The 19,963-nt window shown below is 38.8% G+C and overlaps 2 protein-coding genes across 11 annotated transcripts; one reads left to right on the top strand and one right to left on the bottom strand.

Annotated features, from left to right (window-relative positions):
* Positions 1 to 1,570: 1,570 nt before the first annotated feature.
* On the top strand, positions 1,571 to 6,337 carry llph (LLP homolog, long-term synaptic facilitation factor). 4 transcript variants are annotated; one of them, XM_077234131.1, is made up of 3 exons: positions 1,571 to 1,691; positions 5,450 to 5,674; positions 5,766 to 6,337. In XM_077234131.1, exons 1-3 carry the CDS (start codon positions 1,595 to 1,597, stop codon positions 5,927 to 5,929), a joined length of 486 nt encoding a protein of 161 aa, XP_077090246.1. In that variant the 5' UTR covers positions 1,571 to 1,594; the 3' UTR covers positions 5,930 to 6,337. The 4 variants fall into 4 exon arrangements, with proteins under 4 accessions (XP_077090246.1, XP_077090245.1, XP_077090248.1 ...); XM_077234130.1 differs by having other exon boundaries at positions 1,673 to 1,691; positions 5,763 to 6,337; XM_077234133.1 differs by lacking the exon at positions 1,571 to 1,691 and adding an exon at positions 4,836 to 4,965.
* An 822-nt stretch (positions 6,338 to 7,159) lies between these two features.
* hcls1 (hematopoietic cell-specific Lyn substrate 1) lies at positions 7,160 to 19,873 on the bottom strand. Of its 7 annotated transcripts, XM_077234123.1 has the most exons (17): positions 19,737 to 19,873; positions 19,049 to 19,132; positions 18,690 to 18,763; positions 18,145 to 18,274; positions 17,103 to 17,213; positions 16,934 to 16,988; positions 16,729 to 16,839; positions 16,499 to 16,609; positions 16,269 to 16,379; positions 15,725 to 15,835; positions 15,220 to 15,275; positions 9,509 to 9,578; positions 9,201 to 9,349; positions 8,919 to 9,044; positions 7,753 to 7,915; positions 7,549 to 7,623; positions 7,160 to 7,403 (listed from the first exon to the last, which is right to left on the bottom strand). In XM_077234123.1, the coding sequence occupies exons 2-17, from the start codon at positions 19,130 to 19,132 to the stop codon at positions 7,270 to 7,272; spliced, it is 1,671 nt and encodes a 556-aa protein (XP_077090238.1). In that variant the 5' UTR covers positions 19,737 to 19,873; the 3' UTR covers positions 7,160 to 7,269. The 7 variants fall into 7 exon arrangements, with proteins under 7 accessions (XP_077090238.1, XP_077090240.1, XP_077090241.1 ...); XM_077234125.1 differs by lacking the exon at positions 16,269 to 16,379; XM_077234126.1 differs by lacking the exon at positions 16,729 to 16,839.
* Between the last annotated feature and the right edge of the window lie 90 nt (positions 19,874 to 19,963).

Below are 19,963 nucleotides of genomic sequence, written 5' to 3'. Positions count from 1 at the left end.
TCAAATTGTTATGAATGACTTAAAAGTATTTAAATGAATACATTATTATAATCGGTCGAAAGTTATGTCCGGAGAGGATATTTGTTTTTAATGGCCTTCATGAGTTAAAAATATTTTAAATATGAGGGAAGAACAAAACACTAAACTTGGTATTTATCTGACAAAATTATTTGGCAAAAAAGGCAAACTACAGCTTTTTAATTATGCAAAAAAAAATGCATATAAAAACAGAAAGCTCACAGGAAATAGCATACATTGACCCCAGTTATTAATCTTTTGTTTTTGCATGTGTTCACAATTTCTTTGTATGACAGCCTGGCCAAACATTATGCCCCCATAATTTCCGTAACACATTTTAATAATATTTGACTAAAGGGTGAAGATGTCAATTTTCATATCCGGACATCACTTTTGTCCACTACTGTCTTAAAGTAATCTAACTCTAAATTAAAATGCTAAAAAAAACAACAACATAAAATCAAGATCAAACTAAAATAATATTTACAATGCTTGAAACTTCTGGAATCACAAATGAATCATTAATTAGTTAAATATATCAATACTACTTTTTTCTGTTAATAAAAAAAAAAACACTGAAATTAGACTTGGACTTTGAATATTGTTAGTCAAAAAGGGTGAAACCCACTTGTTTAAATGGTTTATCAGTAACTCTCTAAAAATGTAATCGAGTTTCGTTCTGGTTCAGTTCAGTTCAGTACTAAGAAACAATTTTTATCAATTGTTTGCAGATGCCAACTTTTTTCACATCATATACTTTTCCAAGTTGAACTTGACTTTAAATTGGATTTTCTATAACCTCATCAGCAGGTATGCAACATTCTAGCTGTTAAGTATTAGATGCAGATGCACATGTACATTGGTCAAACAATTTTTAATTGCAAATAGATGGCAGAGAGAGATAAATCTATTAAAGCTATTCAATAACATTGTTCTCATTGCGAGTCAATATGTGGGAGAAAACCCACACAAACAAAACCTCACTCAACGAATAGATTTTAAAACCAGAAGCAACCACAATAAAAAAAAAGTACACAGGCCACCAATGCAGCCTTCAACCAAACACACACACACACAGAGAGAGAGAGAGAGTGAGAGTCATATAACCCACCATTATGGGGTAATCAACTTCCCCATGATGAAAAAGTAATAGAGATTGGGGAATGTAGCCTGCGGTTGTAGTGTGAAATTTCTAATAATACAGTGATAGACTGGCCTTTAACAACACTCACGGCTGTCGTGTGTTATTATGATATCATAATAAAAATGCACCCAAACTATTTTTTTTTTTTTTTTACAAGGAGAAGCAGGTTATGAGGGGTGAAAGTCTCCTCATATTCTGTAAATAAGAAAACCCACCCAACTAAGATAGTAGGGACCTGGAAATTCGCAAACTGTCTTAAGACAAAATCCTTCAAAACAGGATTCACATTTCATTTTCTAGTTTGGATTTTTTTCACCTGGGTTGTTCAGTCAATGCTTGCCTTTATAGTTTAGCTCCATGGAGACCAAAACCAAGAGCAACGTCCCTCCTGAGCGTTTACACCGCACATGAGAGTGTTTCAGGCCGAAGCTGATGCGTCAGCTGTCTCTACTGGATACCAGAGACTTGGGGATTATGATGGCAATCCTAAGAGAAGCAAGAGAAACAATGAATGAACAAGACGTGAAGGGTATGACCTCAGCTCTTTTATTTTACTTTTGGCGACTGTAGCCCTGTTCCCATATCTGAACTGCCTGGGTATCTGTTGTGTTACCTTCTAAAGAGCCATTCACACAGAACACGTTTTTTTGTGTTTAAAACCGCAAGATGCAGGGCAGTGGAATGGGGGAAAGGTTTAACTTATTTGAACTTGAGTGCTATTTTAAGTAAAGCCATATCATGCGCAGGAAGCTGCAAAAGACGGGATTGCATTGGTCAAGGACGTCTGACTAGAGCATGTTTTCAAAGAAAAACAACAGAAAATGCAAACGCTTGAGATGCGTGATAGTGGAAGGGAAAAAACGCAAGGTTTTGAGATGCGTAAATCCGTGTGCCACGTTTTTAGAACAGCCTAAAACCTAAAACCCTAGATACAAGAGAAGACACAAGCGGATCAAAGACGTCCGTCCAGCGCATGTTTACATAGAAAAACAGTGAAAGTGAGAATGCAAAAACGCGTTCTGTGCGAATGGCCCCTTTGGCACAAACAAAGGGAATGCTATGCAGAAACTTCGCACAACACACAAATAGTGCACCTTACGAAACTCAACTTCCAAATGAGGTTGATGGTAACATAATAATTTAATAAACAAACAAAATAATAGCACACATAAATATTAGGTGAAATTGTATCTCAGTAAAATATTCAATGACATATGTAAATAAATGTTGATATTATAAATAGCTATATTTTATTTAATACCAAAAATCTATAAAATAGTAAAAAATTGACTAATGTTACCCAATATGTACATTTTATTCATTCATTTTATTTATTTTTTAGAATAAGATTAGCTTAGCAACATGCTCAACAACAACAACAGCATTGTTGCAACATCTTGCTGAGTATTTTTTCTTATTTTTCCTTTAAAAGATCTAAAAAAAAATCTTGAATAAAAGATATATTCAGAGAAGCAAAATCACTTAAAATATTAGGTCTTGTTTTCTTTACAAACAACATCAAAATTAAGTGCATTTTTGTTTAAAACAAGAAAAGATTTACCTCAGTGAGGTAAAAAATTAAATAATAATCTGACCCCATTGGCAGATATTTCTTTCTTATTTTGAGCATTAACTCACTTCATTTAGAAAAAAATTTCAGTAAGACTTTTGCTTTTCAAATAAATGTATCTTGGTTTAAGAATGTTTAAATAATTGTACTGAGTAAGAAAATATTTTTGCAGTGTAATTAAAGCCTTGAAAAAAGGCTTCACACACCCAATGAGACAACGCATTCAGTAGTGAGCGGGTGTGCAAGAGAGACTGTGTGTTTCTGTGTGCCGTTTGCATGCTGATCGTTTCAGAAAATGATGTCCTGGGACTTAATTATTCCACACAGACGCATCACTCTCACTGAAGGAACCCTAATTGGGGGATTCAAAACAAACACACAACAATGTACACAACTCCCCACCCCTCCCTCTACAAAGAGACCTCAGCTGACTGCCAAGGGCAATGTCACTGGGACAGCCCAGCAGATGGGCCTTTCAGTTTTCGTTCCTGATGCGAGTGCTTGCTGGTCCCATGGCAGACTGGTTGCATGTTATGCTCCGTATGTTTGCTTTATCTATGAAGTGTTACCAAAATCTACTTAGATGTGGGGCTAGAGGGGTAATACAACACTGTGATACAATGTTATTTATAGAAAAGCTAAAAGGAGTCCACTGTAGCTAAATGTGCTAATCATGTTAACATGAGGGAAATATCAGGACTGTTAAACATATTCCCGAGACAATTCCTGACATCCAATATCAGAGAAGAACAATATGCACCATCCATGTAGAACAAAAGCCTGTGTCTAATTCTTTGCCGTGTGTGTATTTGTGTTGTGTGGGAGAAGAACAGAACTAATCTCTATTCCATTCAACAGTGGAGTAACACTATAATCTGCTCACGTACAAATTACTGCAAGGTTCAGTACAGACGTGTGTGTGTGCGTGTGTGTAATCTCAAAACCATAAACAACCTCGTTCAATTTACTGCTACCACCTCGTTTTTCAATGGAGTTTAAAAATAGAAAGGGCCCTTTCAAAGGAAATATTATGAGAAAGAAGAGAGCTCCAAGAATCAAATCCCACATTACTTGCGTTTCTATAACCATTCTTGGTCTTTGCAAGATTATCGATGATCAGATAATCGAGACTCAAAACATTAGAGTGTATCTAAACTATGCTAGTGCGGGGGTTTTCAATCATTTTGATCCTATGTGCCCCCAAATAAGAATTTTTCACAGTATATATATCTTTCCAGGGCAGTTTTACACTTTGACAGCCCTACAAGAAAAGAAGAAAGAAAGAAAACAAAAAAAGATTTATCTCAGCTTTTTTTACAGACCTCACAGAACTTTTTGTGCCCGCCTCTGAGTCCCCAGACCATATATATATATATATATATATATATATATATATATATATATATATATATATATATATATATATATATAGCCTGTATAATTTAACAAACTTTTTTTTCTTCAGGAAAACACACCAAATTTGCATCATGACAACACAGTCTGAAACACTTCACTGGCTGTAATGTCAAAGATAAACAGTGAAAAGCACTTGAAAAAAATCAACTATTGGCCAAAAATCTACAAGAATATAATGAAGTATTTGTAACTGAAAAATGCATCCACCATACTAACCCACCAAACCTTGAACCCTTGGTCAACACTCAACACAGTAAAGAAAAATGCATTGTCGAGCCATGGTTGTGTAATTTCAGGACTGCTAGCCTCACCACATGGAATTGCAAAAATAATTATATTTTTCAAATGAGTTTTCCCGTCTTCCCTCCATCTGCCATGAGTCACACACACAGTTTGTCCAACACCACTGTTAGTTCAGCCAAAAGCCGACATACTGGGCTGGTCAAAACAAACAGAGCTTAGGGCACAGAGCAACAGTGTTTACGCATTTTGGAGATAAATCAACTTACTAATAGTTGTCTCTGGCATTTTAAGCTGGGATTAAGAAAGCGTTTCAGCTCTAAAGGAAGACAAAGCTTGGTTTGGAAGGAGGACATAATTTTTAATATATGTCACCGGTATTTTTGTACTTTAACACACCTGCAATTTTGAAATGTTTAAGCATTTCTGTCGCCATCTACTGGACTAAGCGCGCGACCCCCAAGAGCCGTCAACACGGGATGTTTTGTCGCAAATCAGGAACTGTCGTAACAGAACTTTTCCTTAGCGGCAGCTGTACACAGACACACGTGTATCCAGAGGCGTTGTGAAGATACATGTAAGTTACACACTGCGAATATAAATACAGCTTTGAAGATGTGTAAACACAGAATAAATATATTCGTCCGTATATTGGCAATAATTACGTCTATAAGTGGTGATTTTACACGATGTCTGTTAAAGTAGAAAGCTAGTTTTGCATATGAGGTGGCTAACTGGCTACAATAATCTTCGTTTTCAGCTGAGTTTTCTTATACGAAATCTCTTGCTTCTGAAAGTACTCAAATATATAAGGGTGATTGGTTATGAAGATGACCAGATATGTGAGGTTGTCATGTCTGATATCTGTATTAGTGCTTATGCAGTGACCAATTATACACAATTCAACGTAGGTGTTTCACTAGATTTACTGGCTACAGGAGTCATGGATATATATATATATATATATATATATATATATATATATATATATATATATCCTTTTCTTTATATTATATATATATATTTATTTATATATTTTTTGTCTTTTTTTCTCTCCTTAGTTTCCATCACGATGGCAAAGAGTTTACGCAGCAAGTGGAGGAGGAAGATGAGGGCAGAGAAAAGAAAGAAAAATGCCCCCAAAGAACTGGCACGACTCAAAACAGTGCTGGGTCAGGGAGAGAAAGGAGAGATCACCATGAAAGATGTAGCTGAGATCGCCACTGTGGTGCCACCTGAGAAAGTTAAGGAGAAATCAAAAGATGCAGAGATGCATGAAGAGGATGGTGAGCTTTTATAGAAACATTTAGCACTTCTAGTTATAGTAAGTGTTTTATTTTATCATATTAAATTGTATCTGTTGTTATTTTGCAGAAGATGGTGGAAAGATGGATTTGGACACTAAACGCAATAAAAAGACAATGTTGGACGATCAAGGACGGTATCCGGTCTGGATGAACCAAAGGGAGGCGAAGAAAGTGAAAGCCAAACGTTTGGCTAAGAAAGGAAAGCCTAAGACGAAGAAGGGTCTCGCCTGGTAGATGAACTGAACTGCTTGAGCATGGACTTTATTCCAGTATCAGCTGCATGGGAGCCTCGCTGTGCATTACTTTCATGTACAGTTTGTACGTTTCTATGGACTTTTTGCATGACCTCGTGCAGAAATAGTGTTTGCAATTGTAAAATGTAATTGTGATCTGTTGGTGACAGACACTGTGCAATGTAATGGGTGATGGAGAGTAAAATCACAGTACGTTACCTGCATTCAACGTACCACACACGACTGACTCATCCAATAAAAGTCTTTTTTTTCTCTACTCCAATCCATGTCATTCTGTGGGTCTGCTTTACTTTAAAGTTGTGAAGTATTATGTATTTTCTTTGCAGACAGAATAATTATGGATGTGCATTCTTTTTTATCTTAATAAATCCAAATATCTCATGGGAAATGTGTCTTTTATTTTGTGGTCAACACATGCATAACAATGAGTCAAAGTAAAGCACAAAAGCCAGTTGCTTGGCAATCTTGAAGTATAAAATGTATGTATCTCTATAAAGCACAATGGTAAATCTCTACCAAGCAAAAGTCTTTATAATTGCAATAAAGTGAAAAAACGTCAATGAAAAATATGACTAGTTAGAAATTTCATCTTTCATAATATATACACTACCGTTCAAAATAAATTTTTATTAAAAAAAAACTTTCAATCAGCAATAATGAATTAAATTTTATCAAAAGTGACAGTAAAAATATTTCAAATAAATGCTTTCATAAACAATTCTGAAAAAGAATGGTCATGGTCTTTTTTTTTAGCAGCACAACTGTTTTCAGCATTGGTAATAATAATAAATGTTTCTTGAGGAACTAACTAATATTAGAATGATTGAAGACTGGATTCAAATGATGCTGAAAATTCAGCTTTGCCATCACAGGAATAAATTACATTTTAAAATATATGAAAAAAGAATTGTCATATTTCATAATGTTACTTATTTTACTGTATTTTTGAACAAATATGCAAATGCAGCCATGGTTAACAATAGTCTTCTTTCAAAAACACTATAAAACCGACTCCAAACTTTTGAACGGTAGTGCAAATAATCATATATATATATATATATATATATATATATATATATATATATATATATATATATATATATATATACACCCAATCTAACATCTTTATAGAAAACGTTCATGTCCACGTTATCTGGTAACTAACCATGTGACTTGAAAGGAAAATGTTGTTCAGTTAATAGATACAGGCTCATTAAAACATGTTAGTATATTGCACTTGTATGTCACAGAAAAAAGAAATTTAAGATAATTGTCTGCAAATGGCTAATAAACATACATTTGATCATTGATTATTAGTAACTACATGAGCTCCACAAAGGTGGCAGGAAACAGGCCTGTGCGACCATGACACGTTCCTTTCCACCAACCCTCATCCACCATCTCAATGTTAGTGATGATGTCATCTGGCATGAAGGAGATCTCATCACTGGCCTCTGCAAAAGTATGATTGAAATTAATAATACTAAACTAAAACTAAAAACACTCAAAAAATAAATTACATAGTCCTTAAGAGTCAGTTGAGAAACTATTCAAGCAGATACAATGTCATTAATCAGTTGCTGTTATGGTTGCCCGTACCTCCTTGGTAGTCATAAATGGCTTTGGCTGTATTTCCCCCTCCACTTAGATCTTCATAATCGTTATCAACAGCCACTGAAAAAAAAAATTGAGGAACTACAGCTGTTAACAATCACAAAAATGTATAGCAATTGTAATTTGAACCATCTATTTGATCACACTTCCCACACAGTGAATACATGTAGTAAATAGTGTGTGTCAAACCTGGGGGAGTGCATGAGCCAATATCCTCATAAACTTGGTCCTGAGCTATGGGGTCAGGATCACATTCAGAATACGTTTGCTCCGGCTCCTCCTCCTCTTCAATCAGGTCAACTGAGCGGGGCGGAAGAGATGGCGGCTCCTCATAATCCGGCTGCTCCTCCACCTGAAACACACACAGAGAAACTGATGATCAATTCTCTCAGTATATGAGCTTAAAAAGACTCTGACAGTTTATTACTTGACTTAATTGTGTCTTACATTTTAACAACCAACTTCATGGGTACATAAGAATCAACCATAAGACGGTTCTATGCGGAGCAGTTCTATGTAGTTTTACCACAATATTATGTGTTTGCTAGGGTCATTTACGCTTTATTTTAAACTGTTCTCATTGCAGAGAAATTATACATTTAAGTACTGAGTAACATTAATTAACTACATGTACACACCATAGGATTAGGATTAAGGTTTGTTTTAAGATTAGTTGCATGTAATTATGCATCATTTATTATTAAAGTAAGTTCAGAGGTGTCGAGTCCAGGGGTCAGAATGTAAAAGTCCTGCCATACGTTTATTTCACCCATGAACTCAGCCAACTGATTTCACTAATCTCCTGGCTGAAAAACTGTGCTAATTAGCAAATCCAGGTGACTGGAACAAAATACTGAGGAGGACTTTTACTTTCTGAACCTGGACTTTACACTCTGAGTAAGTTAATGTAACATAATGTACTAAGGACACTGTAAAATAAAGTGTTAGCGTAGGGTGTCCGATTAATGAATCTGGAAAACAATTAACAATATGGGGTAATATTCTGCAGTTTTATCATTTGAACATGACCATTTTTGGACATTCTGTCACTGTTAGAATTTAACACTCTTTTTGCTACTCTAACCTGTACTGCATATGTAAATCATGTTATGATTGCCTGTACGCATGTGAAATGAGTAATAAAAGACCAACCAGGTTGCTGAATACTGAATAGATGTTTATGTATAAACGCGAGCATCAGTATGTTAATGTGCTCATGGTTGTGATGTCATACTGGTTTCCGTATATGATCTGGGTAGGAGTTGTGCGTTGTGAACATTTGAGTATGTGTAAACATTTTGTTTTTCCTTTCAAAAGAGCAACAAGCAACAACAATATAGAAAAAAGGGTCTTGCCTGAGCTTCTGTCTCTGGTTCATCTCTGGGAATTTCAGGCAGTCTTCTGAACTCTGGGGGATTGCGGGGTGCTGGCACAGATGGAGGTCTCTGATTCTCTTCCTCCTCTTCATGCTCGCTCTTATCCTTAAAAGAGAAGATCAGCTAAGTGTTTATTAGTGTATGAAAAAGAAAAGGCTGGTATGCGTGGGTGGGCTATCTATTGTTGTCATGCGTTTCTATTAAAGTGCATGAGCATTTCTATATATATATATATACTGTATATATGTATCAAATGTGTACCTCCTGTTTGCGATGTGCCTCTTCCCGTTCTCTCTTCTCTCTAGCGAGTCTTCTGGCTCTCTCCTCCTCAGCTCTCTTCCTGTTCTCTTCATCCGAGGACTTCGCCATGTTCTCAAACCGAGCCTTGAGGTTTCCAGCTCCTACAGTTGCTATAAACACGAAGAACAGATAATAAAATATTTACAGTGTCCCTGAACAGTATATGAACCATTATTCAACAGTTAAAATGCATGAATGCCATTGCATCACTATTCAAACCAATCATATTAAATGTATAATTTCTAAAGACCTGTACAACAAACACTCACAGGCCTCGAAAGCTTGAGGCTTTTCATAAGCTGATGATGGTGACTCCATCTCACTAAAGGAAGCTGCACTCTGTGAGAGAAAAAAAAACACTCAATATACATTCACTGGGAAACAGTCGAACCAAATGAATAATGTATGGAATCCCATTTTTGCCTTACAGTAAAAAAAAAGAAAGAAAGAAGAGATTTTATCTCGCCCTATCACAATGCATTTCACTTTTGCAACTTTGTTTTTCATAAGTGCACCTTTATGTAAATCTCGCATTGTGACTTTATATCTTACAGCTGTGATTATTTTTCTTTTTAAGTGCAACTTTATATCTCAAGATTGCGATTATACTTGCTGTATAAAACGCAATGTGACTATCTCACAACTTTGATTATATTTCCCAAAAGTTCTACTTTATTTGTCATAATTGCAACTTAACGTACATATTGCAATGAGAATATATCTCACAACTGTGACTATATATTTCTTGTAAGTGCAATTTTATCACAAAAGTACGAATTTTTTTCTATTAATTTAACTTGCCGCTAATATTGCAATGTGACTATATATCACAACTGTTATTATATTTTTCAAAAGTGCACCTTTATTTCGCACTGTTACTTTTTTCCTCATAATTTTAACTTGCTGTATTAACTGCAATGTGTCTATATCTCACAAATTTGATTATATTTCCCGAAAGTGCAACTTTATTTCTAACTATTGCTACTTTACGTACATATTGCAATGTAAATATATCTCACAACTGTGACTATATTTCTTACGCAACTTTATAACACAAAGCGCAACTTTATCACACAATTGCGACTTCTTTCTCGTAATTTTGACTTGCCATAGACAGGTGCTGGTCATATAATTAGAATATCATCAAAAAGTTGATTTATTTCAGTAATTCCATTCAAAAAGTGAAACTTGTATATTATATTCATTCATTACACACAGACTGATATATTTCAAATGTTTATTTCATTTAATTGTGATGATTAAAACTGACAACTAATGAAAATCCCAAATTCAGTATCTCCGAAAATTAGAATATTACTTAAGACCCATACAAAAAAAGGATTTTTAGAAATATTGGCCAACTGAAAAGTATGAACATGAAAAGTATGAGCATGTACAGCACTCAATACTTAGTGGGGGCTCCTTTTGCCTGATTTACTGCAGCAATGCGGCGTGGCATGGAGTCGATCAGTCTGTGGCACTGCTCAGGTGTTATGAGAGCCCAGGTTGCTCTGATAGTGGCCTTTAGCTCTTCTGCATTGTTGGGTCTGGCGTATCGCATCTTCCTCTTCACAGTACCCCATAGATTTTCTATAGGGTTAAGGTCAGGCGAGTTTGCTGGCCAATTAAGAACAGGGATACCATGGTCCTTAAACCAGGTACTGGTAGCTTTGGCACTGTGTGCAGATGCCAAGTCCTGTTGGAAAATGAAATCTGCATCTCCATAAAGTTGGTCGGCAGCAGGAAGCATGAAGTGCTCTAAAACTTCCTGGTAGATGGCTGCGTTGACCTTGGACCTAAGAAAACACAGTGGACCAACACCAGCAGATGACATGGCACTCCAAACCATCGCTGACTGTGGAAACTTTACACTGGACTTCAAGCAACGTGGATTCTGTGCCTCTCATCTCTTCCTCCAGACTCTAGGACCTTTATTTCCAAAGGAAATGCAAAATTTACTTTCATCAGAGAACATAACTTTGGACCACTCAGCAGCAGTCCAGTCCTTTTTGTCTTTAGACGCTTCTGACGCTGTGTCTTGTTCAAGAGTGGCTTGACACAAGGAATGCGACAGCTGAAACCCATGTCTTGCATATGTCTGTGCGTGGTGGTTCTTGAAGCACTGACTCCAGCTGCAGTCCACCTATGTGAATCTCCCCCACGTTTTTGAATGGGTTTTGTTTCACAAACCTCTCCAGGGTGCAGTTATCCCTATTGCTTGTACACTTTTTTCTACCACATCTTTTCCTTCCCTTCGCCTCTCTATTAAAGCTCTGTGAACAGCCAGCCTCTATAGCAATGACCTTTTGTCAGTTTTGTTAGTGCCACAGACTGATCAACTCCATGCCACGCCGCATTGCTGCAGTAATTCAGGCAAAAAGATCAGTCTGTGTGTAATGAATGAATATAATATCCAAGTTTCACTTTTTGAATGGAATTACTGAAATAAATCAAGTTTTTGATGATAGTCTAATTATATGACCAGCACCTATATATATATATATATATATATATATATATATATATATATACATATATATACACAGGTGCTGGTCATATAATTATATATATATATAGCAATGTGACTATCTCACAACTGTGATTATATTTCCTCGTAAGTGTGATGCAGAGTCAGAGGCGTTCGGATCCATGTGCAGATACTTTATTGAAACACACAAGTAAACAGAGCAGAGCAGACACAGTAATGATAAACACTCAAGGGCAGTCCAGACCTCAGAGTAGTAACCACGCAAGGGTCGTAGGCAGGCAGCCAACGTTCATAAAGGGTCCTTGGAAACAGGCTAGGATCGAGGAACCAGGAGTACTCTGAGTTTACCAGTAGATTGCTCAGAGTTGCACACCGTGGCAGGAACAAGACTTCGCAGGGAACAAAGGGGAGCCAGGTCCAGATAAAGGGGAGCTGAGTGAGAACAGGTGGCAGTGATAATGGGGATGAGACAGGCATGGAAGGAGATGAGTGATGACGGGGGTGATGGGAAGTGGAGTCCTAGAACTCAGCAGAGAGTGATCTGGAGGGGCCAGGAGGATGCGTCGCGAGGTGCATTGTGACAAAGCCCCCCTCCTGCGAGCGGCTCCTGAATCGAGGACCTGAACGGCGACGGGGTCTTCCACGGGGCCTGGGAGCAGGACGATCGGGGTGATCCTGGTGGAAGGTGGTGAGCAGAGCCGGATCCAGGATGTCCTGGGACCTCACCCAGGAGCGCTCCTCGGGACTGTACCCCTCCCAGTCAATCAGGTACTGCAGAACTCTTCCACGGCGCCTGGAATCCAGGATCTCTCGCACTCTGTAAGCTTCCTCGCCTTCGATGTCGATAGGGGGAGAACTCCTCGCCGCAACCTCCTCCTGGTCATCCTCTCTCCTGGGTGTAGCAGCGGGTTTGAGGAGGGAGACATGGAAAGTGGGTGAGATGCGGTAAGTCGAAGGAAATGCTAACCTATATGAGACAGGGGTGATCTGTCTCAAGATCCGGAAGGGTCCAATGAAACGTGGAGACAGCTTCTTGCAAGGGAGACGGAGACACAGATCCCGGGTGGACAACCATGCCCACTGGCCCGGCCTGAAGATGGGGCCGCTTCTTCTGCGTCGGTCAGCCTGCCGGAACTGACTCCAGTCCTGTTGATTTCGGTGGCAGTATGTTTGGAGGAAGCGAGTGAGGTTCTGGTTCAGCCTCTCCACCTGTCCGTTGGCCTGCGGGTGGTAACCAGAAGTGAGACTGACAATAATGTTTAGTTGCGAGCAGAGAGCTTTCCATACCTGGGAGGTGAACTGGGATCCTCTGTCTGAGACGATATCCTCGGGTAATCCATACAAGCGGAAAACATGATGGAGAAGAGCTTCAGCGGTTTGAAGAGGTGTGGGCAGACCAGCCAAGGGGATGAACCTGCATGCCTTGGAGAATCGATCAACCAATGAGAGGATGGTAGTAAAACCTTGAGAGGGAGGCAGATCAGTAACAAAATGCACTGCTATGTGGGACCATGGCCGTTGAGGAACAGGAAGTGCCTGAAGAAGTCTGGCCGGCTTTAAGTGGGAAGCCTTTGCGATGTTGCATGTGGGGCACTGATGAATGAACTTGACTACGTCTGCGTGGAGAGTGGGCCACCAAAAACGGTTAGAGACTAGATGTAACGTGGCTGAAATCCCGGGATGACCAGCGCTAGGTGTGCAGTGTACCCACTAAAGAACACGAGTGCGAAGATCCAATGGTACGAAGACTCGGTCAGGAGGGCATTCAGAGGGAGTCGGAAGATCCCCTTGAGCTGCAGAAATCTCAGACATGATGTCCCACTGGACGGGAGCTACGATGAGGGTAGATGGCAGATTGTACTCAGGCTTGGAATGATCGGAGTTACCGTCAAACTGGCGAGACAGGGCGTCAGCATTACCGTTCTTGGATCCTGGGCGATAGGTGATCTTGAAATTGAACCTCGAGAAGAAGAGAGACCACCTGGCTTGTCGGGCATTCAAACGTTTAGCTGACTTGATGTACTCGAGGTTCCGATGATCAGTGAGAACAGTAAAGGACTGACGAGCACCCTCCAGCCAATGCCTCCAGTCCTCGAAGGCACCCTTCATGGCCAGAAGCTTCCTGTCACCTACATCATTGTTGCGTTCGGCCTGGAGTGAGCTTACGAGAGTGGAAGGCGCAGGGAAACATTTTAGCAGGATTACTGTGTCGCTGAGAAAGAATGGCACCGATTCCTGAATTAGAAGCATCCACCTCCACGATGAACTCAAGTTCGGGGTCCGGATGATGAAAGTGAGAGATTTGGAAGAACGAACACAGGAACTCACCGCAGTAGAATCTCTTGAAGTGGGTCTTACGGGGCATGTCGCCCTCATGTGGCCAGTTTGAGCACAGTATAGACAGAGGTTGTTGCGCCGCCTTCTCTCTCGCTCCTCTGTAGTTAAGCACGTGAAGCCGATTTGCATGGGTTCAGATTCAGAGCTGGCCGATGCATATTCGATGACACAGTGTTTGAGCGGGGTATGAAGGTTGTTCTGGCCATGAAGGCTGCCTCTTTTCGTCGTTAGAAAAGAGGTTGGGTTGTTGTTTAAATTACAGTGTGCATTGTAGCAGAAAACCCTTTCACGTTGCCGATGAGCCATCGTACTTATCAGGTAGGGATAGACGAGGATTATTGGAAGATGTAACCTTACTCACACTGAACGATGGTTGAACTGGAGGTGACAAGGCAGTTTGAGTCGTGAGGGACCGCTTGGATCTCACCAATTCCTCGGTAAGTGAAGTTAATTTCTCCAGCTGTTGCTCATGGACTACCAGAACTGAAGCTTGATTGAAGACTTCAGAGGTTAGTCGATGAAAGGCTGCTGCATCCTGTGTTGGCGAAGTCTTCTGTGATGCAGAGTCAGAGGCGTTCGGATCCATGTGCAGATACTTTATTGAAACACACAAGCAAACAGAGCAGAGCAGACACAGTAATAATAAACACTCAGGGGCAATCCAGAACTCGTAGTAGTAACCAGGCAAGGGTCGTAGGCAGGCAGCGAACGTTCATAAAGGGTCCTTGGAAACAGGCTAGGATCGAGGAACCAGGAGTACTTAGAGTTTACCAGTAGATTGCTCAGAGTTGCATGCCGTGGCAGAAACAAGACTTTGCAGGGGAACAAAGGGGAGCCAGGTCCAGATAAACGGGAGCTGAGTGAGAACAGGTGGCAGTGATAATGGGGATGAGACAGGGATGGAAGGAGATGAGTGATGACGGGGGTGATGGGAAGTGGAGTCCTAGAACTCAGGAGAGAGTGATCTGGAGGGGCCAGGAGGAGGCGTCGCGGGGCGCATCGTGACAGTAAGTGATTATTTTTCACAATTAAAACTTTGTTTCTTGTAATTGTAACTTGACATATATTTCACAATGTAACTATCTCACAACTGTGACTATTTCTAGTAAGTGCAACACAAATAATGATGGCATAATAAAAATCTGCAAAATGTACCTTGTCCATGCGATCTGCTTCGACTCCATAACGTCCTCCAAAACCCTTTGCATAGTCTGAAATAACAAGATTAATATCTCACATGTTGTGATATGAACTTTGACATATAGTTATCTGGAAAATCAGAACTGGTTCCCAAGAGCCTCAGAATGTCAGAGGTCATCAAAGCCTCAGCCCACGAGACTTGCAAAGGAAGATGAATATCAGGGCCCTCAGAAAAGTGCATAAAGCATAAAGTGCATAAAGACCCTATAGAGAATACAGCGAAAGATGATCACTGGCTACTATTTTCAATCATCTAATAATAGAAAACAAAAAGTAAGAAAAGGGGGCACTAGTTGTGGCAGGGGCCCCCAAAGTCATGTTCCCAGGACCCTCAAAGGACAAACATTCAGAGATGGATGCCTAGTGTTGTGACACCTCTTCTATTACACTCATTACAAAACATCAGAATAAATAAGAGGTTTGAGAGAGTTTCCCCATGATCAGGAAATATGTACAGTACCTTTCTGGGACTGATGTTTCTCGGTTTCTCCTTTGTAGTCGTAACCCAAAGCAGCCTTGTCAACCTTTTCTGTTTCCACACCGTATTTTCCCCCAAAACCTTTTGCATAGTCTGTGATATGTTCAGAAAACAGAAATATGCATTAATATTTTTTTTGTTTTCTCTTTTTTTGTGTGCATGTGTTCATAATTACTTTGAATGACAGGTTGGCTAAAAACGATGTCTGCACAATGTGGCATGTTTAACTGCGTTTTCACCAATAAAACAATTGACTCCAAGCACAACTATGCAACCTTACAAAAAGTTTAACAAATTCTTAATATGTTTTGAATAAAGGGTGAAGATGTCAATTTTATTAGGTCTGATATCACTTTTGGCCACTACTGTCTACAAACGCGTTACTGTACACTACAGTATAGACTCTTGATGAATGCCAAATGTTGTGACGCCTCTGCTATTACAATCATTACAAAACATCAGAATAAATTTGAGTTTTGAGAGAGTTTCCCCTTCATCAAATGATCTCAGGAAATATGTACAGTACCTTTCTGGGATTGATGTTTTTCTGTTATTCCTTTGTAGTCGTAACCCAAAGCAGCCTTGTCAACATTTTCGGTTTCCACACCGTATTTCCCCCCAAAACCTTTTGCATAGTCTGTGAGATGTTCAGAAAACAGAAATATGCATTAAAAACTATTCTTCCACCAAAAATAGGCCACAGTAAGGAATAAGGACCAGGATGCCGGTCAATGTAACAGCAGAGATTGATATTACCTTTCTGTGACTGATGTTTCTCCGTTTCTCCTTTATAGTCGTAACCCAAAGCAGCCTTATCAACTTTTTCTTTTTCCACTCCGTATTTTCCTCCAAAGCCTTTTGAGTAGTCTGTGAGAAGTTCAGAAAACAGAATTATGCTTTATAAACTATTCTTCCACCAAAAGGACAACAAAATATGGATTGAGGACCAGGGTGCTGGTTTAAATAACAGCAGTGATTGAAATGACCTTTCTGTGACTGGTGTTTCTCAGTCTCGCCCTTGTAGTCGTAACCCATAGCAGCCTTGTCAACTCTCTCTTTCTGTACACCATACTTGCCACCAAAACCTTTAGCGTGATCTTAGGAACAGTAAAGAAGTGACTATTATAGAAAGAACAGACAAAACCGAAGAGAAGATGCATAGTGCCTGAAGTGTTTTGAATGTATGAGTACCTTTCTGAGATGCATGCTGCTGTACCTCACCCTTATACTCATAGCTCATGGCAGACTATAGTGAATCAATGAAAAAAGGCCAAAATAAGATTCAAAATTATTTATTCATATTATTCAACCACATTTATTAAATTATTAATCATAGGACAGTGATGAGAGGGTTTCTAACCTTGTCCACACGGTCCTTCTGAACACCATATTTCCCCCCAAAACCCTTTGCTCCATCTTTCTGGGATGAGTGCTGTTCTACTTCCGCCACATAGTTGTGTCCTAATGCACCCTGGCAAAATTCAACACATCTTTTTTTTTTAAATTCAAATCATCAAACATCATCGAACTAATAGCGTGGTTTGAATTTGCATACAATAGTGGCCAAATGTGATGTCCAGAGGGGATATTTGTATTTAATGACACTATAAGTTTGATTTAACCATCAAAATTTGAGGAAAATATTTTATATTTTTTAAATATGGTTAAGGTATTTATTTATCTGACGACATTATTTGGCAAAAAAGGGCAACTACAGCTACAGGTTTGATTTTGCTATGCAAAAAAAAATAAAAAAAAATAGAAGAACAAACAGCTCACAGGAAAAAGCATACATTAACTACATCATAATCAGTATTAATATTTTTTTTGTTTTCTCCTTTTTTTTTTTACTTTGAATGACAGGCTGGCTAAAAACGATGCCCACACAATTTGGCATGTTTCACTGCGTTATCACCAATAAAACAATTGGCTCCAAGCACAACTATGCAATAACCTTACAAAATGTTTAACAAATTCTTAATATGATTTGAATAAAGGGTGAAGAAGTCAATTTTCTTTGGTGGGATATCACTTTTGGCCACTACTGTATACAAACGAGTTACTGTACACTACTGTATACACTCCAATAAATATTTGTAGAAATAAGGTGCAGTCACATTAGTGAATTTTAAGTAAGATTTTGATGTCAATTTTCTATTATTAATAATGAAGCGATGTATGAAGCAGAGATCAACCAGAAGCCACTTTCAACCAAGCAGCTTTCTGTAAATCAGTGCAGCGAATCTGCAAAATTTGCCTAGGGAAATCTTTTGCCATCACGTAAAAAAATTCCCAGTTGTGTGGATTCCTATTGAAATGACTGGGTTTAGTGAGCGAAAATTTGCAGAGCAACAGTAAATGTGACGGCACCTTTACATTTTGGCCTGTTCTCAAGAGTTAACCTTGTCCATTCTGTCTTTCTCAACACCAAATTTCCCTCCGTAGCCGTAAGAGGCTTTAGGGCCCTGGTCCATCTCTTTCTTCTTAACCACCTCATGTTCCCGAGACACATTCTGCCTGAGATCTGCAATGCTGCACACAAAAACAGGCACATCGCATGTTACTACACGCTGCATATTTACCATGGAATGTGGCACTTTTGTTATGCACTCAAATCTTTGCATTTGTTTATGGTGCTCATCTATGTGTTCAGCATGAACATTATGAAAATAAAATAAATAGATATATCTTATATTTAAAATGCCGTGTGTCAATGCAACATCTTATTCCGCTTCTGACATGACGTGAGCTTGAACTTATCAGTCCATATTTGGAAATGCAAGTCAAGTCGGCAGCATTACTACTTCCTATTTCCTCACTGCAGAGAGAGACACTATTTTCAGAAGTGCTTTCAGTTTCATACATTGCAACAAGGTGCCATAAAAGCAACCTGCTATTTCATTTAAAATCTCGAGATCATTTTTTCAATGATGTGTATTACTGTTACCTGATGTGTTCTTTTCGGCCTGATCCTTCTATGGTTCTGGCACCCCATCTCTGCTCCTGCTCTGAGACATCGTTCTGAAACACAAAAACATTTTTATATATAAAATATAGAAATCTTAACTCTAAACCAGGGGTGTCCGATCCTGCTCCTGAAGGGCCACTGTCCTGTATAGTTCAGCTCCAACCCAAATTAAACACACCTGAAGCAGCAAATCAAAGTCTTACTAGGCATACCAGAATTCTCCAGCCAGGTTGGAGCAAAACTCTGCAGGACAGTTACCCTCCAGGGGCAGTTTTGTGTCTCAGTACTTCAAAGTAGTGTCTTTAGAGAACTTTTAAGTATTATCTCTGTCTGCTTACCTCAAAATTTGGATCTGTTTCCCAATCGTCCCCCTCTGATTCGACCTTCACGCTAACATCATGTCCCACCACGGCTTTCCACATCTAACGTTATAGAAAGAGAAGCCAAGATGGCATGGCTCATGTTACATTTCCTCATGTACAGACATTTTTGAGTATTTAAATGTATTATGCTTAAAATGTAGCCATAAAAATATAAATGTATTCGAATAAGTAAAAAGTAATATTTCTGTAAGTGACTTATTGTAATAAAATGTAAAGCAGTATTAAAATAGTAAAATTGACAATGTCAAGAGAAAGTAATTCCATATATTTAAATTTTTATGAAAAACAAAAACATTTTCATTTAATCTCTATAAGTGAAAAGTGTTGTTGGTAACTTTGCATAAGTGTTGTTGCACTTTGCAAGTTCCTCTTTTTTCTAGAGAATCAGAAACTTTTGCATGTACACGACTTCACGAAAAATACTTCAATTTTAACAGTAGCCTAATCCAGACCGCGAACAATGTAATGTAAAGCACAGTAACGTTGCAGAGAATGTACAAAAAGATATACATTTGACTTCCTGCTAAAGTTACAAAAAAAGTTCTAGCAACTCACGATGTATCACCCACTTCCTGACTTAAAAGTTTCGTTTTTCTTTATGTATCCGTAATAACAATACGAGCAGATAATCATGGTTACTCACTTTATAGTGCTTTTATTCCCGGCTTTGTGTCCGTTAAGTATCAGTATCAGTGCCCGCGATAAACAGCAGCAGATCAGACCTGCGCTCTAATGCGCGCCGCGTACTGGAGAAGAGGCGTCGGGCACGCGTTCACGCGCATCTGAATTCCATCAGGGCATTTTTGATCGATTCAATTAAAAGGCAAAATATATATAAATTTTTTTTTATTTTGAAAACTACGAATAAAT

The sequence above is a fragment of the Siphateles boraxobius genome, unplaced genomic scaffold (assembly GCF_051911475.1).
Source record: "Siphateles boraxobius isolate OS27281-9 unplaced genomic scaffold, OSU_SipBor_1 19, whole genome shotgun sequence".
NCBI lineage: Eukaryota > Metazoa > Chordata > Actinopteri > Cypriniformes > Leuciscidae > Siphateles > Siphateles boraxobius.
This window is presented reverse-complemented; position numbering and strand designations above follow the sequence as displayed.

Excerpts from the sequence above, each read along its gene's own strand:
- hcls1 (XM_077234123.1), bottom strand. The coding sequence starts at position 19,132 with ATGTGGAAAGCCGTGGTGGGACATGATGTTAGCGTGAAGGTCGAATCA. Across the intron at positions 16,989-17,102 it reads AGAAGGACCGTGTGGACAAG|TCTGCCATGAGCTATGAGTA; the intron begins GTTAGAAACCCT and ends GATTCACTATAG. Across the intron at positions 9,579-15,219 it reads AAGCAGATCGCATGGACAAG|AGTGCAGCTTCCTTTAGTGA; the intron begins GTACATTTTGCA and ends TTTCTCTCACAG.
- llph (XM_077234131.1), top strand. The coding sequence starts at position 1,595 with ATGCGTCAGCTGTCTCTACTGGATACCAGAGACTTGGGGATTATGATG. Across the intron at positions 1,692-5,449 it reads GAATGAACAAGACGTGAAGG|TTTCCATCACGATGGCAAAG; the intron begins GTATGACCTCAG and ends TTCTCTCCTTAG. Across the intron at positions 5,675-5,765 it reads AGAGATGCATGAAGAGGATG|ATGGTGGAAAGATGGATTTG; the intron begins GTGAGCTTTTAT and ends ATTTTGCAGAAG.